This window comes from Erinaceus europaeus, chromosome 2 (genome assembly GCF_950295315.1).
Source record: "Erinaceus europaeus chromosome 2, mEriEur2.1, whole genome shotgun sequence".
Lineage (NCBI taxonomy): Eukaryota > Metazoa > Chordata > Mammalia > Eulipotyphla > Erinaceidae > Erinaceus > Erinaceus europaeus.
Window position 1 is genome coordinate 140,561,773 of NC_080163.1, and position 19,492 is coordinate 140,581,264.

Below are 19,492 nucleotides of genomic sequence, written 5' to 3' on the forward strand. Positions count from 1 at the left end.
AAAGACAGACACCTGCAGACCTGCTTCACCGCCTGTGAAGTGACTCCCCTGCAGGTGGGGAGCTGGGGACTCGAACCGAGCTTTGCGCCACGTGCGCTTAACCCACTGCGCTACCGCTGGACTCCCCCCTTTTCACATTTTACGTCAACTATTTCTATGTGACACGATGACTAGGATATAGTGCCAAATATTTCTGCAAGCAGAAGGAAAGAATGGCTTGAGGAGACATGAAGAGAGATTAAAAAGAAAGACCAATACAATGTAGTTGGAATAATTTTTTTTTCTTAATCAGGTGATAGATACCACTGTACTTGTGTCAAGCACACTGAGAGATGCCTGGGACTGAGAGAGAAGATGCAGAGGTATTCAGTGCTAGCTCCATGAACTAGGATCTGGGACAGAGTCTGAGATACTCTGTATTAAATACTGACCCGTGTCATGTGCCACTGGTGAGGAAGACAACGTGCTTTTCCCAAAGGGTGACGATCTCCCCAAATGATGGCTCTTCTCAGGAGGCAGGAGTGCTTTCCCAGAATAATCTTTTTGCTCTTTATTAAGCTGCTGCAGTAGATATTCATTAGTTACCACCAGGGATCTGAGGCACAGGGGAAAAGGGCAGCATTGAAATCATAAGCAAAGTAGAAGACACTATCAGACCTGAAATGTTCGCTAGAGACAAATGTAAAATGATGTAACATCTTTAAATAGAAAGAACTGTCCAATTTATGAGTGGATTATTTTAGGAGCAGGCAGTGTCTTCACTATGTTCTGTCTGATTATGTTCCAGACTGGCTGTAGCAGTAACATATTTCACATTTTATATACTGGTTGTTCTATTCTTTCCAAAGCATTTTCATCATGAGCTAAGTAGAAACAGTGAGGGGTTGGCACCTTACCAGGATTCCAGTTTCAGAACTGGCACCTTACCAGGATTTCCAGATCTGTACTTCTAGCTCTTCTAATCTATCCTGCCTCTGCAGTTAACTAATGATAATAATCATGACTGTTTTCTTGGACTCTGTATTACTATGCAGTGTTAGAAGTTACTATAAGCTGCATCCCCAAAAATATATAGTCCTGACACTATTCATTATAACATTACTTATAGCAGCAAAAAGGGGGGGGTACTATGAATATAAATGTCTATAAACAAAGTAAATTTTTTTCAGCACTGGAGAATGGAGGACTTCCTGCACATGCAATACCACTATGTGACCTTCCCTGAACTAGTATTTTAAAAAATATTTATTTATTTTCCCTTTTGTTGTTCTTGTTGTTTTTAATTGCTGTTGTAGTTATTATTGTTGCTGTTATTGATGTCATTGTTAGATAGGACAGAGAGAAATGGAAAGAGAAAGGGAACACAGAGAGGGGGAGAGAAAGACACCTGCAGACCTGCTTCACCACCTGTGAAATGACTCCCCTGAAGGTGTGGAGTTGGGGGCTCAAACCAGGACCTTTGCTGGTCCTTGCGCTTTGTGTCTCGTGTGCTTAACCTGCTGCACTACTGCCCAACTCCCAGTATTTTTTTTTTAACCAGGGCACTGTTCAGCTCTGGTTTATAGTGATGTGGGAGATTGAACCTGGGACTTTAGAGCCTCAGGCATGAGAGTCTGTTTGTTAACTCCCCTGGCCCATCTGGCCCAGTTTTAAATTATTTAGAGAGATAGAAAAGGAGAGGCAGACAGAGAAAGGAGATGGAGAGGCAGTAAGCACTGCTCCAGCACCCATGGGGTTCTATTGGTGCTGTGTATGTTGCTCCTCTGAGGTGCAAGGGATCAAATAAACCCAGGATCTCATGTGTGTTGAGGTGTCCACTTTACCAGTGAGCTATCTTCTGGATCAGATGAGGACTAATTAAAAAAAAAAAAGCACATAGTGGAGTCCCATGCAGCTATTAAAAAAGAAGAAAGTGTGGTTCAGGAGGTGGCACAGTGGATAAAGCATCAGATTCTCAAGCATGAGGTCCTGAGTTCAATCCCCGGCAGCACATGTACCAGAGTGATGTCTGGTTCTTTCTCTCCTCCTATCTTTCTCATTAATAAAAAAATCTTTAAAAAAAAAAAAAAGAAAAAAGAGGAGGAGGAGAAGGAAAGAAAAGGACTTTCTTTCCTACACCTCTGAAGTACCAGCTTCAGTCCCCAGAAGCACCATAAACCAGAGCTATGCAGTGTTCTGGTATCTGTGTATCTCTCTTTCTCTATTTCTCTCATTAAAATATATAAAATACTTAATCTTAAAAAAGTAAACATTTTACCCATCAAAGTTCCACCAAGCTTCTTTAAGAGAATAGAACAAACACTACAATCATTGATCTGGAACCTGAAAACACCTAGAATTGCCAAAACCATCTTAAGGAAAAGAAACAGAAATGGAGGCATCACACTCCCAGACCTTAAACTATATTATAAAGCCATCATCATCAAAACAGCATGGTACTGGAACAAAAATAGGCACACAGACCAGTGGAACAGAACTGAAAGCCCAGAAATAAATCCCCACACCTATGGACATCTAATCTTTTATAAGGGGGACCAAAGGATTAAATAGAAAAAGGAGGCTCTCTTCAATAAATGGTGCTGGGAAAACTGGGTTGTAACATGCAGAAGAATGAAATTGAACCACTTTATCTCACCAGAAACAAAAATCAACTCCAAATGGATCAAAGACCTAGATGTCAGACCAGAAACAATCAAATACTTATAGGAAAACATTGGTAAAACACTTTCCCACCTACACCTCAAGGACATCTTTGATGAATCAAACCCAATTGCAAGGAAGACTAAAGTAGAAACAAGCCAATGGGACTACATCAAATTGAAAAGTTTCTGCACATCCAAAGAAACTATTAAACAAAGAGACCCCTCACAGAATTGGAGAAGATCTTCACATACCATACATCAGACAAGAAACTAATCACTAAAATATATAAAGAGCTCAGCAAACTTAGCACCCAAAAAGCAAATGACCCCATCCAAAAATGGGCAGAGGATATGAACAAAACATTCACCTCAGAGGAGATCCAAAAGGCTAACAAACACATGAAAAACTGCTCTAGGTCACTGATTGTCAGAGAAATGCAAATTAAGACAACACTAAGATACCACCTCACTCCTGTAAGAATGGCATACATCAAAAAGGACAGCAGCAACAAATGCTGGAGAGGCTGTGGGGACAGAGGAACCCTTTTACATTCCTGGTGGGAATGTAAATTGGTACAGCCTCTGTGGAGAGCAGTCTGGAAAACTCTCAGAAGGCTAGACATAGACCTTCCATATGATCCAGTAATTCCTCTCCTGGGGTTATACCCCAAGGACTCCATAATACCCAACCATAAAGAGGTGTGTACTCCAATGTTCATAGCAGCACAATTCATAATAGCTAAAACCTGGAAGCAACCCAGGTGCCCAACAACAGATGAGTGGCTGAGAAAGCTGTGGTATATATACACAATGGAATACTATGCAGCTATCAAGAACAATGAACCCACCTTCTCTGACCCATCTTGGACAGAGCTAGAAGGAATTATGTTAAGTGAGCTAAATTAGAAAGATAAAGATGAGTATGGGATGATCCCACTCATCAACAGAAGTTGAGTAAGAAGATCTGAAAGGGAAACTAAAAGCAGGACCTGACCAAATTGTAAGTAGGACACCAAAGTAAAAACCCTGTGGTGAGGGGTAGACATGCAGCTTCCTGGGACAGTGGGGGGTGGGAGTGGGTGGGAGGGATGGGTCATAGTCTTTTGGTGGTGGGAATGGTGTTTATGTACACTCCTAGTAAAATGTAGTCATATAAACCACTAGTTAATATGAGAGGGAGAAAATTAATTGTATGTCTCAAAGTTTTTCAAAACACAAACTGAATCTTTTCAATATATAGGCTGTGTATTTGATATGCAGACTCTCTCAAAAGCCTAGACCAAGTAGATCAGAAGCAACCAATAGCACAGCTATATACAAGATACTGGGTACTGTACAGCAAACCCTAACAAAAGGACTTTTCAAAGTTAACCCAATTACCAAATAATGTGATGATAACATTAACTATTGATCATCTTTTTGAACCCTAAGACAGCAGGAACCTCATATCTCCACTATAGAGCCTCTACTTTCCCCAGTCCTGGAACCCTTGGATAGGGCCCACTTTCCCGTATGCCTCTCCCAATCCATATCAAATAATATTGCATCCGATCACAACCTAACCAACACAACGATTGCCACCTCAACATGCTTCACTTCAGACTGTGTCCAGAGACTTCACGTGTAGAATGACAACCCTTCAACTTCATTACTCGGGTGAGACCTTTCCTTTCATAGTATACTCTAATTTCATCTCAGGTGGTTCACTTTCTAACAAAGTCCCAAAACCTAGATATACACCAATTTCTGTGAGAGAGAGCATATGTTCACATGTATCCGTAAACTATTGCAAAATATATACCTGAAAGCAGGACACTAGAGTTTGCAGTGAGTACCCCCCTAACACTTCCTCTCCACTATTCCAAGCTTTGGGTCCATGATTGCTCAACAATTTGTTTGGCTTCGTATGTTAACTCTTTTTTCAGTCACCAGGTTCCAGATGTCATCAGGATGCCGGCCAGGCTTCCCTGGACTGAAGACCCCACCAATGTGTCATAGAGCTCTGCTTCCCCAGAGACCCACCCTACTAGGGAAGAGAGAGGCAGACTGGGAGAATGACCGACCAGTCAACGCCCATGTTTAGCGGGGAAGCAATTACAGAAGCCAGACCTTCTACTTTCTGCAACCCACAATGACCCTGGGTCCATGCTCCCAGAGGGATAGAGAATGGGAAAGCTATCAGGGGAGGGGGTGGGAAATGGAGATTGGGTGGTGGGAATTGTGTGGAATTGTACCCCTCCTACCCTGTGGTTTTGTTAATTAATCCTTTCTTAAATAAAAAAAAAGTAAACATTTAAAAAATGTCAAGGGCTTCTTTGTACTAATTGCATAATAAATTTATTATTGGATAAAAAAGAGAAATTGAGAGGTGGGGAGCGGATATAGCGAGGGAGAGAGACAGAGAGACACCTACAGCTTTGTTTCACCACTCGTGAAGACTTCCCCCTGCAGGTGGGGACCAGGGGTTTGAACCTGGGTCTTTGTGCACTGTAGTGTGTGTGCTTAACTAAGTGTGCCACTGCCTGACACCTCTCTCTCTCTCTCTCTCTCTCTCTATTGAAGGATTAATGGTTTACAGTAAAATACAATAATGGTTGACAGTAAAATACAATAGTTTGTACATGCATAACATTTCCCAGTTTTCCACAGTTCAACCCCCACTAGGTCCTCCTCTGCCATCATGTTCAGGACCTGAACCCCCACCCCCACCCCAGAGTCTTTTACTTTGGTGCAGTACACCAGTCTCTTTTCTTATGGTCACCAGGGTTACCGCTGGGGCTCAGTGCCAGCAAGCAAATTCAATGCTTCCATTTTTCTTTTCTTCCTTTTTTTCCTTCCTTCCTTCCTTCCTTCCTTCCTTCCTTCCTTCCTCCCTCCCTCTCTCCCTCCCTTCCTTTCTCTTTCTTTCTCTCTCTTTCTTTCTTTCTTTCTTTCTTTCTTTCTTTCTTTCTTTCTTTCTTTCTTCTTTCTCCCTATGTTATTAGATAGCACTGAGAGAAATTGAGGAGGGAAAGGGAGACAACTACAGACCTGCTTCACCTGAAACATTCCCCTTGCAGGTGGGGAGTGGGGCTTGAACCCATGTCCTTGTGCATGGAGCATGTACACTCAGCTGAGTGTGCCACCACCCATTGAGGTTTCTTTTTTCTTCTTTCTTTCTTTCTTTCTTTCTTTCTTTCTTTCTTTCTTTCTTTCTTTCTTTCTTCTTTTTTTTCCACTGAGGTTTATTAATGATGTTTTGCCTATCCTGCATCCTGAGGGTATTGTCTATGAAAAAACTGACACTAACTAGCTCCTGCAAAGAGGACACATGCATAGGGGTCTTTCCTTATTTCTCTCTGCCTGCTCTTAACATTTCTTCTGCGATTAGGTAGATATTTTCCAGAAGATTCAGCTGGCTGATTCTAGGAGTACGAGGAAAGTTAGCTGACCCAAACGAAAGTCCTGTTAGAGTCAGTGAGAAACAACTTATTGAGGTGTTGTAACCCACCCCAAGACATTTAGTCCTTAGAGAGTCCTGGAAAGCTGCACTTCGATCACTAAGCTAACAGACCAAGATATAAGCAGCTTACATAAAGTTAATTTGCAAAGTATATAGATATTAACTTGTGAAATCAGACAAGGAAGCTTATTGGAGGAAAACACCTGCTTCCAGAAGCTAGCTAATTAGATGCTTCCCTACCTTTGACTTTCTTGGAGCAGGGAGACTGTCTCCTCCAGCTTTCTGAGATGAGCAAGCTCCTGCTTCAGGCAAGCCACCTGCACGCTCAGTTGTTGGTTTTTGTGCAGAAGCTCATCTACAAAGGGTATGATAGTAAAGGACGAAAAGGATTATAAGTTTCAGATCTTTAAGCAAAGCTTAAGTAGCAAGATTAGAAAAGAAAACACAAGTCGAACCTGAAATGGAATTGGAGTATTACACCAAAGTAAAGGACTCTGGGGTGGGTGGGTGGGTGGGGAGAATACAGGTCCATGAAAGATGATGAATGAAATAGTGGGGGTTGTATTATTAAATGGGAATCTGGGGAATGTTATGCATGTACAAACTATTGTATTTACTGTTGAATGTAAAGCATTAATTCCCCAATAAAGAAATAAATTATTTTTAAAAAAAAGTAGTCAGAAGGACAGCCTAATGATGTGGAGTTCCCCATAGGACCTTGCCCTCAACTTGGATCAACAATGGTAGAGAATGTTCCATCCTCCAAAGGGAGGATGGGCAACATACTCTATGCTACACCTGAGGAAGATGGGTCCTGATATTGGGGCATCTTGGAATGTTCCTACTCATGGCCACAGAATGTGAGCTCAGATCTACAGGGATGCAGAGGCCACATAGGCTCCTAAACTGAATATGGGCCCCAGATCAGATCAAACTCATGGGATTTACAGTCAACAATATTTATACACCTTTTCCATATTAGGGAACTATTTTTTTCCCTGATCCAGCTTTCTGGTCCTTTTTCCAGCCACGATATCACCTCCCTAGACAATAACTTGGATCCACCTGCATATCAGGTTTCAGGCTCGGGGGAAAAAAAACTGGTATAGCCACAGGCCCTTTGAAATATAACTAAAATATGCCTACTAGCTACCTACAAAACAGAGACCGTCCCCAACTCTTCATCTACACTACTCCAGCTTTTAGGTTCATGGGTAGTCAACAACTTATTTGACTTTATATGTTAACTCTTTTTTCAACCAACAGGTTCCAGATGCTAGCATGATTCCAACAAGATTTCCCTGGACAGACAACCCCACCAATGTGTCCTGGAGCTCTGATTTCCCAGAACCCTGCCCTGCTAGGGAAAGAGAGAGACAGGTTGGGAGTATGGATTGACCAGTCAACACCCATGTTTAGCAGGGAAGCAATTATAGAAGCCAGACCTTCCACCTTCTGCATCCCCCAGTGACCTTGGGTCCATACTCCCAGAGGGTTGAAGAATAGGAAAGCTATCAGGGGAGGGGATAGGATATGGAAATCTGGTTGTGGGAATTGTGTGGAGTTGTAACCCTCTTATCCTATGGTTTTGTCAATGTTCCCTTTTTATAAATAAAATAAAATAAGAATTGGGTTTCCCCCATGTCCACCTCCACACATTATTCCCCATTCTCTTCTTTGGAGATAGCAGATGTGGTGACAAGAATATAGGGCTTAGTGACGGTCAGATCTGAATTAAAAGTCATCCACTTAAACTTGCACATCTTAGTTTATTTTTCTGAGTTTCACTAGAGTTAATAACCCTGTCCTGTACTACTGTTATGACAATTCAATTAGAAAATGTCAGGGCCGGGAGGTAGTGCACTCAAAGTGCAAGGACCCACACAAGGATCCTGGTTCAAGCTCCCGGATCCCCCCCCTGCAGTGGGTCATTTCACAAGCGGTGAAGCAGGTCTACAGGTATCTATCTTTCTCTCCCCCTCTCTCTACCTTCCTTCCCCCACTCAATTTCTTTCTGCCCTATCCTATTTTAAAAAAAATGGAAAAAATGGTCTCCAGGAGCAGTGGATTCATAGTGCAGGCACTGAGCCCCAGGAATAACCTTGGAGGCAAAAAGAAAAAAAGAAAAAAGGAAAATGTCCTAATAGCATAGGTGGTCAACATTGTTGGATAGGACAGAGAGAAATGGAGAAAGGAGGGGAAGACAGAGAGGGGGAGAGAAAGATAGACACCTGCAGACCTGCTTCACTGCCTGTGAAGCGACTCCCCTGCAGGTGGGGAGCTGGGGGCTCCAACCGGGATCCTTAAGCTGGTCCTTGCACTTTGCGCCACATGCGCTTAACCCACTGCGCTACCGCCAGACTCCCCATAAATACATATTTTAAAAAAGATTACAACATATAATGGAACAATATTTCTTAAACTCTAACATGCTTACAAATCACCTGTAGATCTTGGTAAAAGCAGATTGAGTCCGTAGGTCCCAGGTGAAACCCAATAGTTAGCATGTCTAACAAACTCCCAGGTGATGCTAATGTTGCTGTTCTGTGGCTCACACTTTGAGTAGCAAGGTTCTAGAAGGTGGTAGACAGTTTCTTTTTTTCTCTTTCTTTCTTTGCCTCCAGGATCATTGCTGGGGGCTCAGTGCCAGTACTATGAATCCACTGCTCCTGGAGGCCTTTTTTTCAAACATTTATTTATTTATTTATTTATTGCCTCCAGGGTTATTGCCAGGGCTCAGTGCCTGCACCACGAATCCACTGCTCCTGGAGGCCATTCCCCCCCCCCTTTGTTGCCCTTGTTGTTGTAGCCTTGTTGTGGTTATTATTGTTATTGTTGATGTCGTTCATTCTTGGATAGGACAGAGAGAGATGGAGAGAGGAGGGGAAGACAGAGAGGGGGAGAGAAAGACACCTGCAGACCTACTTCACTGCCTGTGAAGCGACTCCCCTGCAGGTGAGGCTTGAACTGGGATCCTTAGGCTGGCCCTTGAGCTTTGCGCCACATGTGCTTAACCCGCTGCACTACTGCCAGACCCCCTAAATTTTAATTTTTTTATAGGATAGGACAGAAAGGAATTGAGAGAGGAGGGAAATATAGAGAAGGGGAGAGAGAAAGATAAACACCTGCAGACCTACTTCACCGCTTGTGAAGCAACCCCCCTGCAGGGGGTGGGAGCCGGGGTCTTGAACCTGGATTCCTGCAGGAGTCCTTGCACTTCGCACTATGTGCACTTAAACTGCTGCACTACTGCCCGACCCCCGACAGCTTTCTTTCTAACAGCTTCATTTATCACCAGTAAGGCAAAATACTCTACTGAAGTAGGTATCTAACAAAGACCTACTTATTTTCAGTATGGGCAAGTGGTGATGTCTTCATTATTCAGAGCCAGATAATAGAAGGCCAGTTGGTGTGTAGCATGCCCAGTTGAGCACACACATTGCTATGCTCAAGGATCCAGGTTCAAGTCCCCACTCCTTACCTGTAAGGGGGAAGCTTCGCAAGCAGTGAAGCATGTCTGCAGGTGTCATTCTCTCTCTCTCTATCTCTCTCTCTCTCACCCCTACCCCCTCTCTCTTTTAATTATCTTTATTTATTGGATGGAGATAGCCAGAAATTGAGAGGGTAGGGGATAGAAAGGGAGAGAGACAGAGAGACACCTGCAGACCTGCTTTACCACTCACAAAGCTTTCCCCCTGCAGGTGGGGACTAGGGACTCAAACCCAAGTCCTTGGACATTGTAATATGTGCACTCAACCAACCTGGCCCTCCCTCTCCCTCTCAATTTCTCTCTGTCCTATCAAATAGAAAAAGGAAAAAAAGGAAAATGGCCACCAGGAGCTGGTGGATTCCTAATGCCAGCACTGAGCCCCAGCTATAACCCTGGTGGCAAAATACATAAATAAATAAATTAAACACTAATAATAATGAGATTCAACTCTAGAAGTTTAGTGCTGACTTCATGTCAAGTTTTTCATATAAATTTAAGAGCCTATAGTATTAGTGTAGGAATGCTGAGCTAGAGGTGTTGTTTGTTTTGGCCACCAGAGTTATCACTGGGGCTCAGTGACTACACAATGACTTCACCCTTCCCACTGCCCATTTTTTCTTTCTCCCCTTTCCCCCTTTCTCCCTCTTTTTCTTTGCTTTATTTTGATAGAGACAGAGGAAAATGTGGTTGGGGGGAGGGGAGAAAAAGGGAGAGAGGCACATGCAACCTTTCTCTGCTGCTTGTGAAACTTCACTCCCTCCCTCATTACAGGTGGGGACCTGGGGCTTGAACTTGGGTACTTACACATGGTAATTTATGTGCTTTACTGGGTGTACCAACACCCAGCCCCTGAGCAGAAGTTTGTCTTCTTTCTTTCTTTCTTTCTTTCTTTCTTTCTTTCTTTCTTTTTAACAAAAGCCAAGGGTGAACTTTAAACAACTGGCCTAAAGCATGCCATTACTAAAACAGTACAAATAAAAATTCCATTGTTATATTATTTTTCATTGTCATAATGGCAAAAATATGCAGCGTTGAAAAGAGTATTCAAATATATGGACTGCTGAAATGAGAGTAAATTGAAACAAACTTTCTTGGGGTGATTTGGCAACATTGACAAAAGGTTCAAAAGTGTTCACATCTTCTATCTAGGAATATCTCCTAGGATAATAATCTGCAACGTACACAAAGATTTATGTACATAGATAGAATAGCCAACTATTGTAACATGTGCGTTCAACCAGGTGCGCCACCACCCGGCCCCAAATAGCCAACTATTTATTACAGTGTAGATAGATATCAGTACTCTCAGCATCCTCAGAACGACAGAAAGGAAATCTCAGAGAAGCAGTTTTACTCTGGGGTGCTCATTTCTTCCACTTCAGGTCTTTTGAAAGTTTAATTGCTCTTTAGAATTGGGGACCAGGCATTGACACACCAGGCTAAGTACAACTATTACCATGTGCAAGGACCCAGGTTTGAGCCCCTGCTCCCCACCTGCAGGTGGGGGACACTTCACAAGTGGTGAAGTAGGTAGGTCTGCAGGTATCTACCTTTCTCTATCTCTCTCTCCCTATTGCTCCCTCCCCTCTCAATTTCTTTCTGTCATATCCAATAAAAATAGAAAGAAAAAAAAAACAGAAGAAATAGCCACAGGGAGTGGTGTGTTTGTAGTGCTGGCACTAAGCCCCAGCAATAACCCTGGTGGGCAAAAAAAGAATCTTTAGAATTATTCATACTACTATAAATAATAAAGGTTTTGTTTAGATAGCTAACATTAAAACAATTGTATAGAGGACTAGATAGATAAGTATGGCATATTCATGTGATATTATGGGAAATATCCAGACCATTAGATTAGTGACATAAACTGTAGAAATCAGATTGATGATCTCCTAGGGTGGAGAATGGGGGAAACTGATTACACAAGGGTCTGAGAGAAATTTCTCGAGTAACAGAAATTTTCTGTATTTTGATTGGGATAAATTTAATGGGCATATTTATTTGCAAAAAATCATCAAACTTAAAATGCATGCATTTTGTTGTATGTAAATTATGTTTTAGAAATCAAGACACAAATCTTTTTTTAAATTTATTTTCCCTTTTTGTTGCCCTTGTTTTTATTGTTGTTGTAGTTATTATTGTTGATGTTGTTGTTGTTGGATAGGACAGAGAGAAATAGAGAGAGAAGGGGAAGACAGAGAGGGGGAGACAAAGAGACACCTGCAGACTTGCTTCACAGCCTGTGAAGTGACTCCCCTGCAGGTGGGGAGCTGGGGGCTTGAACCGGGATTCTTATGTCCTTGTGCTTTTGCACCACATACGCTTAACCCGCTGCACTACCGCCTGACCCCCAAGATAGAAATCTTAATCTTGGGAGTCGGGCTGTAGCGCAGCGGGTTAAGCGCAGGTGGCGCAAAGCACAAGGATCGGCATAAGGATCCCGGTTCGAACCCCGGCTCCCCATCAGCAGGGGAGTCGCTTCACAGGCGGTAAAGCAGGTCTGCAGGTGTCTATCTTTCTCTCCTCCTCTCTGTCTTCCCCTCCTCTCTCCATTTCTCTCTGTCCTATCCAACAACGACAACAACAATAATAACTACAACAATAAAACAAGGGCAACAAAAGGGAATAAATAAAATAAACATTTAAAAAAAAAAAAAAAAAGAAATCTTAATCTTGAACTTAAGACATCAAGAACACCAGCAGCAAGTTATGATATGCAGTTACGCTAGAGAGTGAGGTTATATGTTTTTTTCCTTATGTTTTTCATATTTTCTTTTAAAAAAATATTTATTTCCTTTTGTTGCCCTTGTTGTTTTATTGTTGTAGTTATTATTGTTGTTGTTACTTATGTCATTGTTGTTGGATAGGACAGAGAGAAAATGGAGAGAGGAGGGAAGACAGAGAGGGGGAGAGAAAGATAGACACCTGCAGATGTTTTTCACATTTTCTATAGTGAACACAGATTTCTGCTATATTTGGAGAAATGTATTATTCCAAGAAGTAATGATATTTTGTTGTTTTATGCTGACAAAGAGCTTCAGCTATGTAACTAAAGTCCCCTACTTTATAACTCTGTGGAGAGAGATGCACTGTTTTTACTTAGGAATCCAAATGAATTCTGATGATGAATCTTATTAAATAGGTCATCTCTAGACAAACAGTTGTCTTGCCTGAACTTACCAAAATTGTGGGACTGATGCCCACTCACACCTGAGGTTGTAGTACCTTCTTCTAACTGCTGGATTTTTTCTGACAAAATGAGATTTTCTTCCAGTACTCTGACCAGTTTTTGCTTCAGACTTTCCTTTAGATCAGAAAGCAACCATACAATTAGGAATCTGAAATTCTGAGGTGTGTTGTCAGAGGAATAAAATATTATTTTCTTTGTTTAGCAATAAGCGAACTAGAGGTCAGCCTCTCTCTATCTCACCAAAATTTACTGGTAAACAGATAAAGTGCAGAAAACAAATTTATAATATGGAGTTGCAATCTTGTCTATGAGATATCCACTTTTCTTATAGAACAAGTGTACACTCTGACAAATAACTAGTATTTTCAGTCACCCATAAAAAGGTCCTAAAAAGCAAATGTGATGCCTAGATGATTATATAATGTTAAGAAAAGGAGTGGGGGAAAGCTTAAAGACAATATTTTTCCTTTTCTTCTCCCAAAACCAGCAGGTGATACTCTGTTTTAGGGCTCTGCTCTATCAGAGGGGAGAAAAAGCAATTCCAGAGATATTCAACTTTAATCAAGTCATAATCTGCAAGGACATGATCCTAAAATTTTCACTCTGGGTTCTTCTTTTTTTTTTTTTTTTTTCCATTTCAGTCTTTCTGTAGAATTTTAGGACTAGGGCTAGAATTAGTGGATCTTTCTTGCAGGACCTCCAAGTTTTTCCTATCTTAAGCATTTTCACTCTATCCCCCCGCCCCCCCCCCCCACTCATTTCAAGTCTTTCTTTAGAATCTTAGGACTATGTCCCAATAGAACACAGTCCTTTGGTGGTGGGAAGGGTGTTGATATACACTATTTAAAAAAAAATCTTAGGACTAGGACTAATGTTAAGGGGTCATTCTTACAGAACCTCCAAATTGTTCCTATCCCAGCAAGTTTTGTGCCTAGTTTGCTCGGACTGGCTTTTCCATATTTTGGTTCAAGAACACCTACTGGATATCATTCTTTTGGAAGAACTCTTCTAGTCTTACTGCTTTACTCTTGTCTTATAATGGAACGGTAGGAGGGAAAGATTAGAGTGGCATACCATATCATTAGGGACTAGTTGTCCAGCCTCCTTCAGTTCTCTCTCTCTCCTTCGGAAGGCTTTAGATGTATCTTCAGGATGTGATCGAAACCACTGCTGAGAAGGAGCAGGGACCACCAAAGTCAGAAGCAAATCTCGGGCAGGACCTGCCAAAAATTCAGGTTGGGCACATGGGCCAATCACAAAATCTAAGGCAAAGAGTTTCAGTAACTACCAGCTCTGTAGAACAAGTAGGGTAATATCATACCTCCTTTTGGGGAAAATTAAGTAGGTGGCTATGCTATGTGTTTTATGACGGCTAAGAAATTATAGGGGGCAGGCAGTAGCACGGCCAGTTAAGCGCACATAGCACAAAGCAAAATTATATCTCCCAGGGGCTGGGTGGTGGTGCACCTGTTTGAGTGCATATGTTACTTTTGGTCTGCACCGTGGAAAAGAGAGAGAGATTCCTCAGCATCATGTTACCATACACAAGGACCTAGGTTTGAACCCCCAATCCCCACCTGCAGGGGGAAAGCTTAGCAAGTGGTGAAGCAGTGCTGCAGGTGTCTCTCTGTCTCTCTCCCTTTCCATCTCCCCCACCTCTATTGATGTCTGACTGTCTCTAACAAATAAAGATAATTTTTTAAAAATTAAAAATCAATGCAGCTATTAAGAACAATGAACCCACCTTCTCTGACCCATCTTGGACACAGCTAGAGGGAATTATGTTAAGTGAGCTAAGTCAGAAAGATAAAGATGAGTATGGGATGATCCCACTCATCAACAGAAGTTGAGAAAGAACAGAAAGGGAAACTAAAAGCAGGATTTGACTAACTCTGGAGTAGGGCACCAAAGTAAAAACCCTGTGGTGAGGGGGAGGGTGGACATTTGGCTTCCCGGAGTGGTGGGGAGGTGGGGGTGGGTGGGTGGGATGAGACACAGTCTTTTGGTGGTGGGAATGGTGTTTATGTACACTCTTAGTAATTTGTAGTCATATAAATCACTATTTAATTAATATGAGAGGGGAAAATTGATTGTATGTCTCAAAATTTTTAAAGCACAGACTGAGTCTTTTTAATACATAGGTTGAGTCTTTGATATGTTGACTCTCTCAAAAGCTTAGACCAAGAAGAACAGAAGCAACCAGTGGGGAGTCAGGCGGTAGCGCAGTGGGTTAAGTGCATGAGGCGCAAAGCACAAGGACCGGCGGATCATCCCATATTCATCCTTCTGTTTCTGACTTATTTCAGTTAACATGAATTTTTCAAGGTCCATCCAAGATCACCTGAAAGCGGGGAAGTCACCATTTTTTATAGCTGAGTAGTATTCCATTGTATATATATATACCACAACTTGCTCAGCCACTCATCTGTTGTTAAGTGAGTTGCTTCCAGGTTTTGGCTATTACAAATTGTGCTGCCAAGAACATATATGTACACAGATCTTTTTGGATGGGTGTGTTGGGTTCCTTAGGATATATCCCCAGGAGAGGAATTGCAGGATCATAGGGTAGGTCCATGTCTAGCCTACTGAGAGTTCTCCAGACTGTTCTCCACAGAGGTTGGACCAACTGACATTCCCACCAGCAGTGTAGGAGGGTTCCTTTGACCCCACAACCTCTCCAGCATTTGCTGCTGTTACCTTTTCTGATGTATGACATTCTCACAGAAGTGAAGTGATACCTCATTGTTGTCTTTATTTGCATTTCTCTGACAATTAAAGACTTGGAACATTTTCTCATGTGTTTCTCGGGTTTCTGGATCTCTTCTATGGTGAATATTCTCTCCATGTCCTCTCCCCATTTTTGGATGGGGTTATCTGTTGTCTTGTTGAGTTTGGCAAGCACTTTATATATTTTGGTTATTAAACTCTTGTCTTTACATGCATGGCATGTAAAGATCTTCTCCCATTCTGTGAGGGTTCTCTTTGTTTGGGCATTGATTTTTTTTGCTGTGCAGAAGCTTTTTAATTTGACGTAGTCCCATAGGCTGAAGTTGAAAAACAAGATCAGAAAAGAAAACACAAGTAGAACCTGAAATGGAATTGGCGTATCGCACCAAAGTGAAAGACTCTGGGGTGGGTGGGTGGGGAGAATACAGGTCCAAGGAGGATTCAGAGGACCTAGTGGGGGTTGTATTGTTATATGGGAAACTGGGGAATGTTATGCATGTACAAACTATTGTACTACTGTTGAATGTAACACATTGATTCCCCAGTAAAAAATTTTTTTAAAAAAGTCATTCATTAAACCAGTAATCCCCCAATAAAAAAATTGCATATGGCTCTGAGTAGTATATTCATTTTGATGATGTTAATTCTTCCAACCCATGAACATGGAATATCTTTCCACTTTTTTGTGTCTTTTTCAATTTCCTTGAGTAGTGACTCATAATTTTCAGTATACAAGTCTTTCACTTCTTTGGTTAGGTCTACTCCTAGATATTTTATTGTTTTTGTTACTATAGTAAAAGGAATTGATTTCTGGATTTCAACTTCTTCTAACTTAGTGTTTGCGTAGAGGAATGTCACTGACTTTGAATGTTAATTTTGTAGCCTGACACCTTACTGTATTGCCTGATGATATACAAATGCTTCTTGCTGGATTCCTTAGGTTTTTCTTAGGTTTTTTAAATTTATTTTTTATTTAAGAAAGGATAAATTAACAAAACCATAGGGTAGGAGGGTTTTCTGTGTATACTATCATGTCATCTTCAAATAGGGAGAGTTTGACTTCTTCTCTTCCAATCTGTATCCCTTTAATTCCTTGCTCCTGCCCGATTGCTATGGCAAGAACTTCCAACACTGTTGAATAGTAATGATGATAGTGGGCAACCTTGTTTAATACCTGATCTAAGGGGAAATGCTTCCAGTTTCTCACCATTGAATATGATGTTGGCTGTAGGTTTGCTATATATAGACTCCACTATCTTCAGGAATTTTCCATCTATTCCAATTTTTTGTAGTGTTTTGATCATAAAGGGATGTTTTGTTTTGTCAAAGGCTTTCTCTGCATCTATTGATATGATCATATGGTTTTTGATCTTGCTTTTGTTGATGTGGTGGATCATGTTGATTGATTTACGTACATTAAACCGACCTTGCATGACTGGGATAAACCCCACTTGGTCATGATGAACAATCTTTTTAATATACTGCTGTATCTGGTTGGCTAGAATTTTGTTCAGTATTTTAGCATCTATGTTCATCAGAGATATTGGTCTGTAGTTTTCTTTTTTGGTTGTGTCCCTGTCTGCTTTTGGTATCAAAGTTATGTTGGCTTCATAGAAGCTGGAAGGGAATATTCCAGTGTCTTCAATCTTCTGGAAGACTTTTATAAGTAGAGGTATTAGTTCTTCTTTGAAGGTTTTGTAGAATTCATTTGTAAAACCACCTGGTCCAGAACTTTTATTTTTGGGAATATTTTTGATGACTGTTTCAATTTAATTAGCTGTGATGGGCCTGTTCATGTTATCTACTTCCTCTTTACTTAGTTTTGGAAGTTGGTAGGTATCCAGGAAATCGTCCATTTCTTCCAGGTTCTCTATCTTGGTGGCATATAGTTGTACAAGTTTCTAGTTTTAACTTAAATTTTTATCACCGTTAAACAACAAATAAACATATGAGGCTAACATTTCCGAAAACACTAAAATAATTCAATTCATTTACTCATTTGAGCTTGTCAAATTATAACATTTCAATAGGCCTTTCCTAACTCTGGCAAACAATATCTGTTGTATTTATTATTGGTACTTTGCCAAGGATCATAAAATCTTTCTGTATTTATTATTATGCCCATGCTTTATTTTACATAGCTCACACTCAATTACCCAAAGCCTACCAAAAATTGTTACAGAAAGGACAAAATAATTAGTATGTGAGGAAAAAGTGCTGGTAACAAAACAAAACAAAATTAAAAACAGGGAAGAAGAATGTGAGTAACATGGAGATTCACCACTTTCAGTGTTACTAAGAAATTTTGGTATGTCGTCAGTTTTCATTACAAGTTAAGGGAGCTATGTGGTATTATCAGAACACACAGAAAAAGCAAGGTCTGAGCGAGTCCTTCTCCAGGAACTGAGAATGTACTCACTCACTCACCAAGAAACTTCTTATTGAGGAGGAGGGAGCCGGAGCCATTCCAGTGCTTGTCTACAAGCTCCAGTAGCTGTCTGAGGACAGTGGCCACATGGGAGGTTCTGGCAGAGACCGGGGGACTGTGGTTTCCTGACACACCATGCAAACTGCCCAAGTCACTAGAGAGAGGCTCAAGAAAAAAACAAAAAAAAAATCATATGTCATTCTTGTGTAATAAAGAAAATAAAAATACAGACATTTCAGGTGTTAACATTAAAAATAACAAAAGAAAGATAGCATCATCTTTCTGTGTAGATTTGAAAATATTTTCAAGGCAGATACATGGAAGATATTCAAGGGTAATTTCAGTTGTCATAGTATTGTCTATAATAATGTTCTGTAGAGAGTTTAAGAAATTCAAAAACAATATTTTGAGGAGTTGGGCAATGGCACACCCAGTTGAGTACTATCGTGCACAAGGACCTGGGTTTAAGCCCCAGGGCCTCACCTGCAGGGGGAGCTTCATGAGCAGTGAAGCGGTGCTTCAGGGTCTCTTTCTCTCTCCTCTATTTCCCTTTTCTCTCTCAATTTCTCAATCTCTGTGCAATAAAAATAATATTATTAAACAATAAAATAAAAACAAATGTTTCGATATCTATATATGAATTAATATATTATGTAATATAGAAATATTAAACCGAAAAACTTTTAAGATATTTATTTATTTATTTAGTCTCCAGGGTTATTGCTGGGGCTTAGTGTCTGCTCCTGGAGGCCATTTTTCTCCCATTTTTATTGCCCTTGTTGTTGTTGTTGTTACTGTTATTGTTATTATTATTGTTGGGTAGGGCAGAGAGAAGTCAAGAGAGGAGGGGGAGATAGAAAAGGACACATGCAGACCTGCTTTACTGCTTGTGAAGCTACCTCCTGCAGGTGGGGAGCTGGGGGCTTGAACCAGGATCCTTACTCCAGTCCTTACACTTTATACCATGAGCACTTATTCCGCTGTGCTACTGCCTGGCCCCCTAAAATTTATTTTTATGAAAGAAAGGGCTGGGGGTATGGGAGGAAGACCAGAGAACTACTCAACTCTGATATACAGTGGTGCTGGGGATTGAACCTGTGGCTTCTGGGGTCTCTGATATGTAAGTCTGGTGTTCTAACACTGAGATAACTTCCTGACCATACGAAACACTTAAAATGTACTGTATATCACTAAATAAATGTGAAGTAATAGCTATTGTAGCTCTTAACATTTTTATTTTTTTATTTATTTGTTTGTTTGGTTGGTTGGTTTTGCCTCCAGGGTTATTGCTGGGGCTCGGTGCCTGCACCACAAATCCACTGCTCCTGGAGGCTACTTTTTTCCCTTTTATTACGCTTATTGTTTTTATCATTGTTGGGGTTATTATTATTGTTATTGATGTCATTGTTGTTGGATAGGACAGAAAGAAAGGGAGAAAAGAGGGGAAGACGGGGGAGGGGGGAGAAAGACACCTGAAGACCTGTTTCACTGCTTGTGAAGGGACTCCCCTGCAGGTGGGGAGCTGGAGGCCTGAACCAGGATCCTTACGCTGGTCTTTGCACTTTGTGCCCTG

General features: G+C 41.1%; 1 protein-coding gene across 2 annotated transcripts in view; it reads right to left on the bottom strand.

Moving 5' to 3' along the window:
* Positions 1-260: 260 nt before the first annotated feature.
* The window catches only part of LRRC36 (leucine rich repeat containing 36), a 74,562-nt gene continuing 55,330 nt past the window's right edge, over positions 261-19,492 (bottom strand). Inside the window, exons 10-14 of one of the 2 annotated variants that reach the window (XM_007517736.2) lie at positions 17,919-18,084; positions 13,839-13,984; positions 12,755-12,878; positions 6,325-6,439; positions 261-595 (exon numbers count right to left, since the gene is read on the bottom strand). In XM_007517736.2, coding sequence (XP_007517798.1) covers positions 373-595; positions 6,325-6,439; positions 12,755-12,878; positions 13,839-13,984; positions 17,919-18,084 — 774 coding nt within the window. In that variant the 3' untranslated portion in view covers positions 261-372. The remainder of the gene's footprint in view (positions 596-6,324; positions 6,440-12,754; positions 12,879-13,838; positions 13,985-17,918; positions 18,085-19,492) is intronic. The other variant, XM_060185356.1, reaches the window with a different exon arrangement.